Raw genomic sequence first — 18,574 nt, forward strand, 5'->3', positions numbered from 1 at the left:
TTGTGTGAAGAGAAGAACTTTGATACTCTGCTAGAGCGTGAGATTTTGAGAGGATTCTTCGAAACAAACAACTAGTAGGAAAACAAACAACCGTTAGATCGTTCGATAATGGGTTGAAGAGTGGTAACTAGTAGGGAAGTAAACAACGTGTGATGTACATGCCATGTTGGATTATCAATCAGAACCATCCATCTACTGGGTTCCAATGAGGATTGATTATGTTTCAAATATCTAACGCATGAGACAATCTCATCCATTGCTTTTCTTTAACCATAAACAATTTTTGCTTTCCATCCTACTTCTAATGGCTACAAATTGAGGGGAAAAAATGTCTAATAGGTGCAATTTTTTGAGACATACCATCATGGCCTAATATATAAATGGACTCAATTGGTACATAAATAAGCTATGGTCACTACCAACTAAATGATGTCCTTTTCACGTTATTCCTATTCCCCATTTAAGGCGTACGTGGACCGTTACTATTCCCCATTTAAGGCATACGTGGACCATATATAACGGTTTGGATAATTGAAAATGACCCACCTCATATGCCTACAATCCAAATGCATAGCATAGCAACAGACCGCTAATGTTAACTACAAAGGAGAAAAATCTCTCAATTAAAATCATATTAGTTTTATTATTTTATTTTAATATATGGGGGTGGACACTGTCTCAAATACATTAATATAGACAAAAAATAATAATAATAAATCTTGTACAACTCAAAACAATAAGGGCCCGTTTGGCCGGCTGGATTGGATGGGATTGGATGGTATTGGAAGGGATTGGAAGTTAAATCCTGGGATTGGCTGGGCCTGCCAAACAGAGTCTGTGATCTGATCCCAATCCCATGGATCTTAAGACAATCCACTGACAGCACCAACATTACTTTTAAATCCCATCCAATCCACCCTAATCCGTTCAAATTTGCCTGGGATGTGTTTGGTTCGAGGGATGGGAAGGCTTAATCCCGGGATTGGCCGTGCCAAATAGACGGTATATAGCCATTCAGGGATATATCAATCCCATGGATCTCAAGACAATCCACTGACAACACCATCATTACCTAGAAATCCATGCCATCCACCCTAATACCATTCAGTCCCTTCCAATCCACCCGGCCAAACGGGCCCTAAAGGCATGCACCTGACCCGCGTTAAAAGCTATATGAGAGCATTCAGACCTAATAAAAGACCAAGCACACCATGCCCACTAACTACGCTCTACGAAACCAAAACATATACTGTACACTTGCTCTATACTAGAGACAACCAGTAGAAAAGGATGCAAAAAATAAACCAAAAAGGCAGGCGAGGAATGATGGAGAGGACAACATTAGAACATCCCTCCTTTCCTTCTCTTATGGATAAGACCCCAAACTTTCACAAACTCTATTTTTTCACAAAACTTTTTTTTTTCCACAGATTTTTTTTAAGATTATTATTATTATTATTATTATTATTATTATTGTTTTGCAGAACTCTCTTATTTTCACAAACTCTCTTTTTTCTTTTCTTTTTTTTTTGCACAAACTTTAATAATTTTTCACAAAATCAATTTTTCCACAAAACCCCCTTTTTTTTTCTTTTTTTTCTTTTTCTCACAAGAAGCATTTCTGGCAAGAGAGCTCCCAAGTTTTGCCAAACTACGTGCTACAGCATGCCCTCCCAAAATACATGAGCAATCTCCAAATTAGGAAGATGGAGTTTCCTTTTGATTTCCAGCAGTCGCCAATACTATATTGTCTAATATGGCACGATCATGAACATAGCCATCCAAGGTTTAGAAGATAAATAAGAAAAGAAGAAAAAGAAATGACAATCCACATACAATGGACTCAGGTTGTGGGCCTTTGAGAGTTATGCTTACGAGCTACTCAAGGATCACTAGTGCAGAACAATTTGGCATGATGTGGCTGCATCATTATTGGACTTTTCTTCTAATCATCCATTTCTTTAGAAGTTTTTGTCTATTCACTGGACCAATATAATTTTTTGGTCCATGACATGTTCATAGGGTACTCTACTTGATGAATAGTTTGGATCGCTAATACATGTGCTTTCCACCTTAATCTTTTATCTCTAACACACATGTACCTCTCTCCTTCAGATTTTTAATGAAAACACGGTCAAATTTAAAATATTTTTCATGAATTTAATCTTAATAGCCTTTAAAATTTTCATCTTTAATAACATCATATTTGTACAAGTTTGAAGCCTATAATGAACGGTTTAGATCACATCTCAGCCAATGGAATTGCAACAAAGTTTTTTTTTTTTTTTTTTTGGCCGATGCCAATTTTCAAATTGAAGATGTATCTCTCTGACTAATCTCAGGTGAAGGAAAGTAGGGAGCCACCGTAAAAAAATTTAGTAAGACATGACATTGACGCCCACACCATCTACAAAGGTGAACCCTACACAAACGTATGGATGAGAAGGGAGAACAGAAGAGGAAAGAAAGAGATGAGAGAAGATCTCTCTCTCTCTCTCTCTCTCTCTCTCTCTCTCTCTCAAGGTAAGGCACAAGGGTGTTACACCTAGGCCTCTCTCTGTCTGTATTCTCTCTATTTCTCTTTGAGATATGATCATATTTAAATTTATATGGAGAAAGGTACATAATGCATACCATATGATGTTCAATCACACGACATACTTCTATGTATCCTATTGTGATTGAAGTATGTGATCATTTTATCCATATATATAATTATGATCAATCCTCACACTATGATGAACATTCAGTAAAGATCCATATCTCATTTTAATCAAACAGTAGAACATCAAATTACCATCAAGTGCGATTATAAAAATGTTAATAGTTAAAACAAAATTTTTATAGTTGAAAATTTTATAAAAAAAAATAAATTAAAACTTCTTTAAATGCCAAACTAGTAGAAATTACTTGATGAATTCCCGATCTAAGAATCTAACCATCAACAAGTAAACTCATTGGATTCTTTATTGCCTCATGCAAAAATTTATAGATCTTATTGAATATATTGATGGTTTTGGTATAAAGCATAATGGAATAAAAGTTTTATAAAACTAAATTTAATTAATCATAAAGCTCACAACCTGTTCATACCATGTTTCATAAGTAAACATAAGCCACATACATTATAAGATCATACCTATATATGGAAAAACTGTCCAATCTATTACTGTTAATCCCCCAACATAGAGAGTTTCTCCTCAATCCATCGGAGGGGGAAGATGGTGAGCAGTCACATAGAGATGTTTGGAAGGGGCTGAGATTTGACTTAACCCATCCAAGGGGTGGGCCTTGTGCTCAATAACAGGGCATGCGCACATCAGATGCAAGATGGGAGGTAGGACGGCCCACCTTTCCCTCTCCTCCTTATGCTCTCTTTAGCTTTCTCACAAATGGGTGTTTAAAGGGAGCTTGGACATCTTTACTTCTCTCCAATCCCTTCTAATCCATATACTTTAACTGTCCAACTCTCACCACTATCCAGGATCGCTATCCTCAAGCAATACCATACACCTCAAGAAGTGGGTCAATGGATTCAAATCATTAGATGTCCATCAAGTAGAGATTAAAACAAAACAAAACAACAGTTAAAACTCAAATTTAACTATTGAAAACCTATTATTAATGAAAAGTTTGTTGAAGGAGAAGCGGTCAAAGGATCACAACAGACGCATCATTCGTCAAGTACGTAGCTCATCATTATCTCTATTTCATCCTTATCTATCCTTCATTAGAGTAATTTTAATATAAATAATATAGAGATTGAATGCATTATGCATCTCTCTCTTTTCTTCTTGTTCGAACTTTCAACAAAGTTGAGTTGTTGAATCAATGTATAAAAGACCCTTTTGGTCCTAGGTGGAAAAGTGACCCCTACATCAGCTCGTTAAGAAGCTTCTGGTCAGTTTTCATTTTGTATTGTTATTAATGTTAACATTATTTAACTGTTAAAATTTGAGATTAAGAAGTGAATATTAATGTTTCTCAAGATTAAGAAGCGAATTAATGTTTCTCAAATGAGAAAATTGATGATCGGACAGTTAGGATGGTGGATTGGAAACTTGATTTTTATCAATTTCCAACAGCTTCTCCCAATAAGCCAATGGAGACATCCACTCAGCCGAGATTCATAGGTCTTTCATTATAAGGGTATTTGTCAAAATGTTGCTGAGAAGGTTGCATGATTGTACAACCTAGTTATTTTGTAACAACTGTGGTTGGTGTTTCTGACTTGTTCACAGAAGCTGTGTGCTTTGTCACCGTGGTCAAATGGCCACCTTAACTATCCAATCGTTGATTGACTGCCTAGTGGGCAGTATGTTCTAGAAGGTAAAAGGAACCGGTTTTTACACCAAGCGTAGACTATAAGGACAAATAGCACAAGCAGGCAATGTGGACAATATTCTTTACTTTGGCCCCATTGCATGATGTGCCATGGAGATCTTATCTTAAATGTCACACTCTCCACTGGGAGAGGCAATATGCTGGGTGGCTCGGGCCAACCCTGTAAGGTTTAGGGCGAAGGCTTGGGCCCCTTAACTTGGCTTGGGGGTCTAGCCTAGGCTAATAATAAATTGCAGGCCCAGCCCTCACAGTTCAATTATCAAGTAGGCCCCTGTCATTTAAAAATAAATTTTAAAAAAATAATTAAAAAAAAAATAGACAGTTGAAAGACACACTCACCCATTAATCGTACATGTGACACTCGTGGGGATCTGGGTCATGCTTCAATTATCCAAAACATTTATACCATGAGACGACGGATAATTTTTAAATTGGACGTTTAATCATCTAAATCTTTAGGCCCAGGTGGACTCAGGTTGATTAAGGCCCGGACTTACAGCACTAAGGTGGGGCTCAAGCCAGCCCTAATCTCCGACCGATTGTCATCCCTAGTCTCAGCCATCAGATCTTTCTTGATAAATTATAGTAAGCTGATCAACCATCCATTTGGGAAACACGAAATGGACGGTTGGGATGGAGGGGGGAGAAGTGAGTGAGGGAGGGATGAAAGCAGAGAGAACATATCCCCGGGGAAAAGGAAGGTGGTGGCTGGGGCACAGACAAAAGAGGAGGGTAGGTGGGGTTGGTAAATGTGGAAGTAAATGGAGAGAGAGAGAGAGTGTGTGTGTGTGTGTGTGAGAGAGAGAGAGAGAGAGAGAGAGAGAGAGAGAGAGATGGCGAACGTAGACACCAACGATGGCTGATACTGGACTTAAATGAAACGCAGTCCCATGCACTCTCTCCCTCGCATTTATTCCCTTCTCTTTTCTTCTCTTTTCTTTCTAATCAACACCGGCACGGATATGCCGTGTCTCTCTCCTCCATTCAAAGCTCTCTTCAGAGACAGACTCTCTCTCTCTCTCTCTTTAACTAATGGAATGTCCAACGATGAATCCAAAACGATTTTGTCCCCCTATCATTCAAATTTCAAAGTGGGGTTTTGAAGGGATTTCAAGGTGGGGTTTTGATGAAATTTGGACCCTACATGGTAGTTCCATTTCCAAGATCCAGGCCTTTCATCAGGTATTCTACACTTAGAACATGCCCTCCACCAAAAATAATATTTGGCCACTTATTAGGCACACCATACGTCGATGTAAAAATGGACGTGTGGGGATCAGCCCTACATGGGTGAATCACTTGATGAGTGTACTGCTCTGAATTTTTGTACATGACATGCTCGCTGCAAAATATCTAATGAGTGGCCTAGATGGACGATGTGTACGCCATCCTACGGTGAGGATCAGCCCTACACGGTTCTCTGATGTGGGCCCTGCATTCTACCGAATCACTTTAAGGGCAAGAGAGCTGCACTATGAAGTGTCATTTTCACCATTTCTTACCCGTACACGTGTCATTAATTTACCTGAACCCAATGCTCCTGATCATACATATTGACAGCAATCGATTGAACAGTTAAAATTGTCGACTTGCAAAAGGTTTATTCGTTGGTTGAGATCCGCGGATCAATCTTTGTCTAGGCCATACAATTTGGATGGTCTGGATTGTCTTAAATGAGTGCACATGTGTGGCATGCGTAGAAGGGACGTGAGGATCTCGCCTGTCTACCGCCCCATAAGAAGTGGCGCTTTCTGGGACAAGGTTTCCTCATTTACATAGAACATGATGGGCCTCATTTACGTGTGATTTCGCATGTTAGGGTTGGTAATCTAAATAGCTGTTAACTACCGTCCATTTGTTTTCTACACTTATGGTTGTATGGACAGCTGATGAGTGGATGAGCCTGATTTTTTTTCTCCCCACCCAATGGACGGAAGGTCTACATTGCTGACATGTTGGCACATGTGGAGTGCATGAAGTGGTGCATCTATCTTATGGATTAACAAAGCTTTAGACGTTCTTTACAATAGGTCATCCGTTAGCAATTTGATATGCATGAGGCCATTTAGACAAGGAGGATTGAAGACAGCGACGCATACGTGTGAGAAATCCCACCCATTTATCAGGATGCCTCCCTGGACGTTCCCTGTCCCACCAAAATCTGGCTGGTTCACTTGTCAGCTTGGATACAGGTGTATGGCAAAGATGGACAGTTAGGAGAAAGACAGACCACCAATCACCGTGTGTGTCCCACCTGTTGAGCCTACCTTCTCTGATTTTGGGCCAGGGCATGTCCTCAGTGCCCTACTAGATGAATGGCCCTGGATGCGCATGTGTGTGCATTGTGAGAAAGGGTTTTAAAGGGGGTATGATTTGCAGTGAAGTACAGCCTAACCCTTTTGGCCTCTTGGCATGCTCTTTATAGAAGACATTTACATGTATGTATGTACAAGTAATGCCTAATTCATTCGCTGTGTTTTTTGTTTTCTGGAGAAGGATAGAGTCGGCTTAATAGTTCTTGGGAAACGACTGTAACTTTCTTTCGTTGATATTGGGATTTATGAGGTAACTTGGGAAAAGCCTAAAGTTTCGTTTACTTAATACTTTAGTTTTTCCATTGTTTGACAAAAGCTTCATGATAAATTTTAGGGCCTGTTTGGATTCATGCAAAGTTTAAAAAAGGAATATTCTTTCTTGAGAAAACCTCATTTCCAAGAAATCGAGAGAAAGAAAATATTGTTCTCTTTATTTGTTTTTAAACAAGATTTTCTTGACAATTAAAATTTTATTTTTAAATTTGTTATTCAACAAAACAAAACAAAACAAAAAATCTTGGAATAAATAAATAAATAAATAAATTCTAGGTAGTCATTGGTATGTGTTAGATTAGCAAGTGGAGCACATTATAACATTTATGGTTTGAAGATAGCTGAAGGCACATGTGGCATAACTCATAACATAAATGTTATGTGGGAGAATATATTAGGGAGGTATATTTTGTTATCCATTTGAACACAAGATCTTTTACCCTGATATTATATTAAATTACCAATTGCTCTAAAAGTTTGAGTCGTTGGAAGGTGGCATATTGATATATCTGAACCGACTTTAACACCTATAAATCCAAACGAATATTAAAAGTAATCATTATTATGTTCCCAACATTTATTGTGGTAAATGGTTAACCAAATAGTCCCTAAAGTTGTTCAATCCAAATTTCTTGGCTAAAGAAGCTGTTAAGTTCATCAAAAGAGAATGGGTGCAAACATGCAACAAATGCTTCATGCTTAGCACCCAACCCTGCAATGACAAATGTAAAGTGGAGAAATTCTTTGGTATATAATTGATAGGGGAAAATTTAAATATAGAGAAGATACATTGTTGAAAATAGAGGGTAATAGCTAATTAGAGATATTAAAATCTAATTAAAATCAATTTACATGGATATAACATATCTTAAGATCGAATTAATATCAATTTAATTTATAAAGATAAATACAATCTAATAACATATAGGGTGAGATCATTCCCAACATAGTTTTTTCTTTTTAATAATAATATCAAGGGCATTAGCAAGGCAATTTTTAGACATTAAAAATAATCGATAAATCAAGGAATAGGCCATCAGGAGCAGTTAACAATTTATACAAAGTTGGGGTTAATCCGGCCGCAACAAGTCTTTTGTATGGGATGGCGGTTGTTGCAGGTGCCTAGCCAACAAAAAGCTCTATGAGTAAGGAGTTTTAGAGGATGCTAATATTTAATATTTTTTTAATCAATTTAATTATTTAAGACTTATGTCCTAACATGAAATAAATGACATGATAGATAAAAGTGAATATTATATAAACATTAATGATGACAGGCCAAGAGAAACCATATCACACAAACATCAATGCTACCTGGCCCCACAGAGCTTCCAAATGAACGAGCTCCCTACAGTAAAGGAAAATTGGCGTGCTTTGAGCCCCTCCGTAATTACAGATTTACCCCCTTGTGAGGGTGGTAGAAACAATTCCAGTGTTTGGTCATATCAACGCCCTTTATTTAATTTATAACTGAACACTAATATATTTCGGAATGCAAAAGGAATGAGATGCTGTAGCTGTTGAGTGAATAGAGATAATCAATACCCATGTAACCCGCATTTACGTTTCGAGAAACGTAACAAAAAGAAAAGCCCGATTCTCTTTGCTTTCAAATCATGTGAGGCCCACCTGACATTTCGAGTAAGTTTCATGAAAGAAGCCTGGCAAAATAGGCCCGGCTTCTTCCAAATTACGTCAGTGCCTCCCTCTTTCAGTGCAACAACGTTAACACAGTAGCGTGAGTTTGCTACACCGTAAGGGATACATGCTGCTGCTGCAACATGTACATCATCCCAGACTGTCTGAATAGTACTGGACCATATTGTGGATGGGTTATTACTGACCAGATGATCGTGGCAATTGTATTTGGGCTATTGTGGTTTTGTTTTTAGAGCTTTTAATTACGAGCGTGGGCCCTATCATTTTGACGGTTGGACTCTGTTGCTTCCACCGATGGGAGCTTGTGGGCCCCTCTTGTAAATGACATTATGCCCAAAGAAACAAATCATTGTAATTCAAGCTACAAGGCACTTCTGCCAAAGTTTCGTTAATTCAAATAACAAATCGAAAAATACATTAACTTCCACAAGTGCCCTTTTAATTTTGATTGTTTGACCAAAATACCCTTTCTCCTTTTTTGGTTAAAACACACTAATTAGCCGGCGCAGATGCGGCATCACTTTCTCGGTGTCGCATTCCATCCGTGCATTTGTACACGGGAGTTGTGCGTTTGCCACCATTTTCTAGATGGAGGTGATCATACACCGAACCTGGCATATATGTATGGGAATCATACGATCTAAATCTTGGTCCCCTGCCCGGATACTGCACACCCAATATGGAGCTGACAGTCTTCCTACTGTATTCGGCTACCCAGATGGTCTCAGTAGAAGAGCTGGCCATCTTTAATCATAGTAAAATACATGCAAATATCCATCCACAATGGCCACGCAATTTGGAGGGTACGGATTGCACACAACTTCTAGGCAACTTGAGTTAAGCTATGTGGAGCCCACCATGATATATATATATATATACACACACACTTCATCTCTCCTTCTTACCATCTCATTTTAGGATAGAGATTAAAAAATGTGAAAGATCTAAAACTCAAGTGGACCATACAAGAGGAAGCAGTTGGGATGGAAACACCCATTGTGGAAACCTTTATAAGGCCCACTATAATGTTTTTATGCCATCCAACCCGTTCATAAGATAGTTCTCACTGGGATTGAGGGAAAGACAAATAACCTGATCAAAAATAGTGGTGACCTCCAAGCAGGTATTAGTGTTAAACATTTGGTCTCCACTATTTCTTGTGATTTGGCTTACTTGAGTTTTTGATCCCCATGAATTTTTTAGATCATTTACCAAAGTATGTTGGCACAACAGTTAAAAATGATAAGTACTATATTGGCATGTCGACTTTTGTCGAGGATATCAGTACTGATGACAACCCTTTCCTATCTCAACCGCAGATACCTTCAGATGGTTACAGCCGTGAATTCAAATTACATTCAAATTGTAATTTATTTGGAAAGTTGTAATCAACTGTCTATAAATACAAACGAATCTGTGAGATTCCCTTCATTCGATTGGTTTAACATATCAAACTTCCTCTATTAGAGCACTAGCGAGATTTTTTCCTTTGCTTTTTTATCCTGACCGTCTGATTATTTCCATTTGTTAATCCTGCCCGTCTGATTGTTTCCTTTTGCTGCTCGCCCAAATCCGCACCATCAGACCTCGGAAATTAGCGGCTCGAATTGGTTTTGCCACTGCCTATCGAATCGGCTGAGACCCACGAAGGCCCTCTCCACGTGCACCTTTTCATTTACGCGTGCTTAAATGGTACGTGTGTAGGACGTCGATCCCGTTCATGGGCGGGTTACCGTGAAAAGATACGCCGAGGCAAAAATCAATAGGATCCACACGTTACGAGGACCCACTTGGGCTTTGAATCAGGACCACTAGCAAGTCTTCCACATTGTTTGTTATACGGGATGGCCTACTACCTATTGGGGCCAACTTGATTTATGGCCCAAGCTCATCCGGACAGAGCAGCCCCCTGTATTCATAGCTCCAATTTCCCATTCACACTCAGTATATGCATCGGCGTGTAAACGTGCGTCTTCGTCTACCAAACCTCACAGGTGCTCAGCTTACGATGATACAGGGCAGATGCGGCTCCACGTGATGTATGTAGACGATTCAACTTGTCCATTGGACGGATCATCTCATTTAATCCCAGGTTCCAAAAATCAGACTGATCTTGAGGTTAAGGTGGGCCACAACACAGGGAACAATGTTAGATAGGAAGTGGACCCTTGATTTGCAAAGGGACACAACTAAATTGCTAAACAGCCTGAGTTTTGGCCTTACCCTTCATCTTTAAGAGATGAATGATCAGAACTGCGTAGATTCCATATATACAATATGGTGGGTCCTCCATGCAAATCAAGGGCAGGTGTTCCCTCCCAACTTTTACCCGATAGTGTGGCCCACCTCATTCATAGATCAGAATTATCTTAAAGATATAGGAGTAACATGCTCTAAATCATCTGATGGACGTGTTGGATTTCAACCATTCATCCCTTGGGAGCCGCATCTTTCCAGTACCACCTGAGAGCCTCCTATCTACAAACCAAACTTCTTTTTTTTTTTCTAAGAAATTATTCCGCGCATGGGAAAGCGAAGAAAGCAGCAGGGGCATTTCCGTCATTAGAAAATTTTGCCAGTGGCATATTCGTAACTTAAAATATGTGGCTTTGTTTGTTTATGGGTTGACTACGCTCCTATTCAGACCGCATCTTCGGGCTTATCCAAACCCACGGCTTCTTTTCATTCTCGCTTTCGGGTTTTCTTTACCAATCTTCTTTTTCGTCTCCGTTATTTGCGTTTCCACCAAAATCTCGCTGAGATACGTTGCATCCAACAGTTAGCATCGATTTCATGGCCCCAACGCCCTAACAGTACCTGTCTCTACTTGTGTCATTTTCACTTCAGCTCCCAACATTTCTGCTTTTAGCATCCTTTTCTTGATCTTGACATCCCTCCTCGTTTCCCATTTCCATACACTTTCAATCGAGACCCTTGATTTTTCAACAACTTCTCTTCTCATCTTACCGTCTGTCTGTCTGTCATCCAAACCGGCAAAGATGGCATCCATCCCGGTGGGCCACGACATGGCTGATAGCTTATCGGATCTCTTCGAAGACTCAGGTTTCAGTGACACCAACTTGGCTGGAGCAGATTCACCAGAAAACCTCTTCAGCTTCCTGGAGTCCCTCGACGGCGCTCGGGTTGTACAGTTGACGTCGCTTGAAGAAACCGTCTTCAGCCCCAAGCACGACGACCCATCAACCACGTTGGTATCGCAGAAGTCAAGCGCTTCAAGTGCTGTGCAGGAATCTGAGACGGATGCAGAAGGCTCACCGTCTTGCAAGAAGATGAAGCTCTCGTCAGTGCCTTGTTTGGAAGAAGTAGCCCCTGATGGACAACAACGGATATCTCACATAACGGTGGAGCGGAACAGAAGAAAGCAGATGAACGAACACTTATCGGTACTGCGATCGTTAATGCCTTGCTTCTACGTGAAGAGAGTAAGATATCTGCTTCCTTTCTCAAAATCATTTTAACATGTCCTTTTATTTAGAAGTTTTTTACCAGTAGCCAGACATGATACTATAAGATAATGTGCCACTTACAATTGTAACTCTTTTTTTTTTCTTCTTTTTTTTAAAAAAAAAAAAAAAAAAATTTATTTAGGGTGATCAAGCTTCAATAATAGGAGGTGTAGTTGATTTCATCAAGGAATTGCAACAAGTTCTTCAATCTCTGGAGGCGAAGAAACAAAGAAAGGTTTACAGTGAAGTTCTTAGCCCTAGGCCGGTATCAAGCCCGAGACACCCATCACTGAGCCCTAGACCCCCACCATTGAGTCCAAGACCACCTCCATTGAGTCCTAGAATGAGCTTGCCCATAAGCCCTAGGACTCCACAACCAACAAGCCCTTACAAACCTAGTAGGATGCAACAACCTTATTTATCCCCCACCATGAACACGTCACATGACTCCTCTTCCTCCTTCGACAATGTTAAGGAGCTCGCTGCCAACTCGAAATCACCAGTCGCGGAAGTGGAGGTGAAGTTTTCTGGTCCTAATGTCCTTCTGAAGACAATATCGCACCGGATTCCTGGCCAGGCCCTCAAGATAATCGCTGCCCTTGAAGGCCTTTCGCTTGAGATACTCCATGTGACCATCAGCACCATTGATGAAACCATGCTCAATTCATTCACTATCAAGGTACTAACTTATGTGCTCTCATCACCTTCCTTGTCTTCTTTTTCTTATCATTTTTCTTGCAAGACTGGCCATCAAAAGACTCCTTTCTTTATTATTATTATTTTTATTATTATTATTATTTTTTTTTTATTTTTTTTTTTGCGCAAAAAAGTGAAGAAAAAGCAAGAACACAACCATGTGGAAATCATTTGTTTTGAGAAATATCAAAGGCTCTTCAGCATTTTCGCACTTTATAAGCTTTCTTTCTTCCAGTAAGGCATTATATAAAGTCTTTTTGGAGCTTTTTTTATTTTTATTTTTTTTTCAAAAAGGTGGGAGCACACCACCTGATGAAACTGTGTTGATTGGAAAATTGGTTGTACATCCCAAATAGGAGGGCAGTACAAAAAAGGAGCCTCTTTTTGGATCTTTCTTTTGTCCAAGAAGGCATTATATAAAGGCTTTTTGTATACACGAGGGAGCAACAAAAACAACATTTTCCATATTCAAAGAGCGTGCAATTGGGTGAGCAAAACAAATAAGGAAACTTAATTAAGGATTATTTTCCATTAACAAAAATTTTGAAATTTTTGGGAAGAAATTTCAACACGAAATTTCTTAATTAAGAGGCTAAAAAATTAATTTACAAAGAGATTAGAGGTAATCAAAGGTGGCAAATGATGTCCAAAACAAAAAAGAAAGAAAATTAATAATCAAGTGTCTTAAATAGCCTCAAATGATCTACCAGCAAAAGCTGCCAAAATCACATGCCTCGTTTTGGTTTGCAGTTTTACGCTCGGTATTTGTGAATGTTTTAAAAATAGTTCTCCTGTGCTCCTGTGCCCGTTTGGATCACTGCCAATTTCTCACTAATGCATTCAATTTTACCTTGAAAATTATTTTATTATGTAACGTTCTTATCTGATGTTTTTTTTTTTTTTTTGCAACCTTCCAAATGCTTGTACGTGGATCGTTCCATATATGGAATCTTCTACACCACTTGTTTTTTCTTGAAAGTTTTAAACGAGGAATGCTAATTGCACCGGCTCATGCCAGATGATGACAGGGCTTCCGGAATATGTTCTAACATGTTACTTGTGTGAAAGATCCAGCCCATTCATTTTGTTTGTATTACTATGTGTAATTCCTAGACCAAAAACCAGCCGAGACAGCTCATCAGGTTGGTCACACATGTTCATGGCCTTAATTATTCTCTGATACAAGTGGCCTGCCTGAGTAGTGGGCCTGTTGATCTTTTGGGTCAGGGGATGATTACAGTGCATCATTAACGTAACATAAGCATCAAGTACTGTTGCAGTTCACTCGGAGAGACCTGCCATCTCTCTCTCTCTCTCTCTCTCTCTCTCTCTCTCTCTCTCTCTCTCTCTCTCTCTCTCTCTCTCTCTCTCTCTCTCTCTCTCTCTCTGTTTCTTGCGACTCGTTCCTCAACCTCAGGGTGATCTGGCCATTCATGTCTACCATGGATAGGCGAATTGAAATAATAATAATAATAATAATAATGATCAGAGATCCTCACAGTCCTTAAGGCATCAAAATGTGGATCATTATAGTAAGATCATTAAGTATCTCTGATTTTTGCAACAAAAAAAAAAAAGATCTGTGATTTTTTGCAAGTGGCCTATCCATGGTGACACATGCTTAGTGAGCGGTCTGGATCATCTCATGGATGGGCAGAAGCGAGTGGTAAGAAATGGTGTACCTCTCCAGCATCCCACATGACACCATGTTAATTAGATTCCATAGAACTGTTCAAAATTCAATCACTTCCACAGGCCGAGAAGGATTCACGTGTTCTAATGGTCCCCATGAGCTGCGTACGAAAATCCCCGACTCGTCCATCTAAGCTACCCGGGAATCATATGCGCATTTAAGTTTCAATTCCTGCCAACATTCAGAAGGCGGGCGCATCAGGATTCGTGCCTAAAATCAATGGACGGTTGTAATGTGTTGAGTACACAAAACTCGTGTACCAGATTTGTACGCCATCCATTCACAGACTTAAATAAGGGCATTTTTAAAAGCCCACCTCCGATGACAGTGATTAAAGTGGTTGATTAGGGCTAATGATTGGGTGCTTTTTGTTTCTTCTGTAGATTGGAATTGAATGCGAACTTAGTGCGGAGGATCTCGCCCATGAAATTCAACAAACATTCTGCTGAGGTCCACTAAATATAGCATCAGACCATCCACAAACATTCTGCTGATGGTTTACCCAATGTCGCATCAACCAAACCCTAGTCTCTCTCTCTCTCTCTCTCTCTCTCTCTCTCTCTCTCTCTCTCTCTCTCTCTCTAGCCATTAATGTATGTGATTCAGCATTCGCTAGCTTTAAGTTGATGTAACGAATTCTCGTGTTATTCTAACCTCCTTAGTTGTCTTTTCTTAGCATTGTAGACTTCTGATGTACGCATTTTTTCCTAAGTGAATCGAAAATTCTACTCAAATGGATCGCTGCAATTTCTTTCCTCCTCTTCTCCTTTCGGTTTGGTGGCTAAGTTACAAGCGATAGCAATTTCGAAATATGATCATGCAGACGTTAACAATGGCACGTCTGGTCTGTTAGAGTAGTACCTATTATGAATGTATCCATGAAGAATTAAGAGTATCTATTACATTACATATCATAGATCATGGTTATCACGTAGATACATGTGATATAACATATTCAAGCATGAATCTATCTACCTATTCAACCATGCGTGTACAACTCTATGTACAGATGTACATATATCTACATGACAACCATGATCTAACATAGGTAATTTAATGCATACTCTAACACGCATCCATTGCCTATGACCTGAGCACATGTACAACATGTGTCATGTGCTCCCTCGCACGCACGCACAACCTGTCTCTCCACACACATCTACTTGCACACAAACTCAAAAGATGACAGAATGCTGGGAAATGATGCAATACAATCTCCTATACTATAACGGGGTAAGTATCCAATCACAGCAGGGTCAATAGCGTGTAAAACTACTAGATTGGATGCATTACACAAATCACACTGAGCTCCACAGGCAGCTAGTTATATGAGTTCTTGTAAAGGAACCAGCTACGCATTGTCATCTTTGTTGCTGTTGATGCAAAAATCTGGTCTACCCTTGTTTGTGACCTTCGAGTATGTGAACATGAAGAAGATAAAAGAAACCATGGCTAGAGCAGGGGATCCTCCGATGCCAAAGTCAGGCTAGGAATCTGGGTCTGGTAGGGGTTTTGGGTGAAAGACTTTGCGTACCTTTTCATGTAAATGGGCCCCTTATTTATAATGTAGGTGGGTTGGAGATGGTTCGCGATCTTAGGCACAATCTTTGCATAGGTTTTTCAACCGTTACACGAGATTCATGAAAGTGACAAGTGTTGACATAGTAGACCCTAGAATCATGCAACGGGTGGTCGAGACCGACCTGAGCTGAATCCTCGATCACTCAGGCTGAAGCTAAGCTGAGCCAAGCCATCGATTGGTCAGGCAGATCTCCATGATTGGCTCAAAACAAGTTTCTACACTGATCGTCACTCGTTGACTTTTCGTGTTCCTCAATCTATCTAGGCGCCGATCATAGGGGTGGACCCATCTCCTCAGCAATACTTACTGTTTTTGATAAACCGTCTCTTTGATCTCGCCAAGCCTATCAATCTTCTGGTCATCTTTTGATCTTATACTTCCGAACGGCTCTTGGAGATGTACAAATAAATTTGGCCAAAGCTTGGACAAATAAGCTTAGTCGAAGCTCAAAAAAATAAGCTTGGTCGAAGCTCAAAAAAAATAAACTTGGTTGAAGCTCGGAAATACACGATATCGAGGATTAGGCTCGTGAGTGTAAAGTTTATCCTCTCCAAAACAATCTGAGATGGCTGTTCAGGAGCCCCTTAGTACAGAAGTATGTGCTCATGAGTCCAAGCTAACCCTATGGGTGGTCAAACCATTTTTACCCACAACAGTTGTTGTTATTGTTACGACCCATGTGAACACATAATTTCCACTCTTACTGACCTAATTTTTAGTCAGTTTTAATTTTCTAATTTACAACAATTTCACTTGCCTAATTAGTACAATAAATAATGAAAGAGAAGTATATTTGAAAGATACAATTTCCCAAGCTACATGGGCAAAATTATAATCTTATTTAACATTTTAACTATACCATGATGCATTTTAACTTGTGATATTTCAGGAGAGTGTGATGGATGATGCAAAAGCGCTGAGGAAACATGCACATGGCAGGAAATTCATATTTAACAACTAAATTTTGGTTTCTGGTTTTAATTGTATCAAAAACCAAAAATTAGACTTGTTTAATTCCACGACTATATGATTGGTTTACATTTATTAGGCACTTGAAATGAAAAATATCCAGTAGTCTTATTTGAGCAAAGTGACCATCAATCATCAATTAGGTTTGTTCAAGCAATCTGATTTTGAAGTTGTGACTTACTTAAAGTAGGTGATAAAATTTTAGCCATGTAATTTGAGTCCATGAATGCCATTTGATCCATTTCTGAGTAAGCATCAAACATCATAATGCTGCAAAAGTATCAAATAACTCCCTTTTAATGTTTTTTATCTTATATATGGGTATTTTGGTATAATTTTACTACATCACCGTGAGAGTTTTTTTTTTTTTGGTAGCTTGTTAGTAAACCCCACTGTCAGATCACACTTCACTGTTAGCCACCCCCACTAGGGATTGATATTAAGACCTCAGTGTTGATCCGTAAGAGTTCTACACGTGAGAAACCAAACCGAGGGAAGCCGATTGCATGTGTAGCACTGATTGTGGGGGCCACCTTGATGAATACATTGTATATCCATGCCGTTCATCCATTTTTTCAGCTCCTTTTAAGTCATGAGCCTAAAAATGAAATAAATTCAAATCTCAAATGTACCACCCCACTGGAAACAATGGTGATTGTTCATTAAAAACTTCTTGTGAGCCACAAAAGTTTTGGATCAAGCTTATATTTGTTTTTTTTTTTTTTTTTGGTTCCCTTCATCCTATCTTGTGTAACCTTAATTATCAGCAGGTAGGATGAAAAATAAACATTACAGTAGGCCTTAGGAAGTTTTTCATCCTATCCTGTGTAACCTTAATTATCAGCAGGTTGGATGAAAAATAAACATTACAGTAGCCCTTAGGAAGTTTTTAATGATGGGCATTCAATCACCGGTCTCCTATATCTGTTGTGGTCCACTGAGATCTGGATCTGCTTCATTTTTTTGTTCATGCCCTAAGATGAGGGGGCAAAAATGAGCTGGAAAAAATGGATGAACAGCATGGATGTACAACACATACATCAAGGTGGGCCCCACAATTGGGGGGACCATGTTAGGTGAGGCCGGGCAGCACCCAACCCACTCCCCGAACCAAGTTATAGGGGCAAGAGAAGTTGCTTTCTCATTTGCATTTTATTCTTTTTGTAGAAAATAGAGAAGAAAAGAAAATTCCCTAGGGATAGGCTAGGGTTTTGACATTCTCCTTGTCCCTTTTCTACTACACTGGAGATGAGAACCGGGTAGGATCTATTAGTGTGGTTTAATGCAATTTATTATTATTTTTTTCTTTATTTCTTTCCGTTGGGTTTTATCATTTTGGTCCCCTATCATAAGTTCTATAATTGCTTAGGCTCCATTCACATCACCTTTTTGGCGACCTAACCTCACCTCGAGCATCTCTGTGGGCCCCACACACCTTCAGACTACAGGAAGCAATCCGCTTCCCCTAACCAGAAAAGGGAAACATTTCTATTATTTGGTAGTTCTATCGCTGTGGACACTCAAAGAACAGCGGCCACACAGCCACTGTGCTGTCTTTGTTTGGGGAGCAACCATA

At 39.4% G+C, this 18,574-nt stretch overlaps 1 protein-coding gene across 1 annotated transcript; it reads left to right on the top strand.

Moving 5' to 3' along the window:
* The first annotated feature begins 11,130 nt into the window (after positions 1 to 11,130).
* Positions 11,131 to 14,953, top strand: LOC131241312 (transcription factor SPEECHLESS-like). Its single transcript, XM_058240102.1, has 3 exons — positions 11,131 to 12,034; positions 12,201 to 12,737; positions 14,831 to 14,953. The coding sequence occupies exons 1-3, from the start codon at positions 11,591 to 11,593 to the stop codon at positions 14,894 to 14,896; spliced, it is 1,047 nt and encodes a 348-aa protein (XP_058096085.1). The 5' UTR covers positions 11,131 to 11,590; the 3' UTR covers positions 14,897 to 14,953.
* The last annotated feature ends 3,621 nt before the right edge of the window (positions 14,954 to 18,574 follow it).

The sequence above is a fragment of the Magnolia sinica genome, chromosome 3 (genome assembly GCF_029962835.1).
Source record: "Magnolia sinica isolate HGM2019 chromosome 3, MsV1, whole genome shotgun sequence".
NCBI lineage: Eukaryota > Viridiplantae > Streptophyta > Magnoliopsida > Magnoliales > Magnoliaceae > Magnolia > Magnolia sinica.

Bases quoted from the DNA above. Each gene is read 5' to 3' on its own strand.
- LOC131241312 (XM_058240102.1), top strand. From the start codon at position 11,591: ATGGCATCCATCCCGGTGGGCCACGACATGGCTGATAGCTTATCGGAT. The intron at 12,035-12,200 runs GTAAGATATCTG...AAATTTATTTAG, and splicing joins CTTGCTTCTACGTGAAGAGA to GGTGATCAAGCTTCAATAAT. The intron at 12,738-14,830 runs GTACTAACTTAT...TTTCTTCTGTAG, and splicing joins TCAATTCATTCACTATCAAG to ATTGGAATTGAATGCGAACT.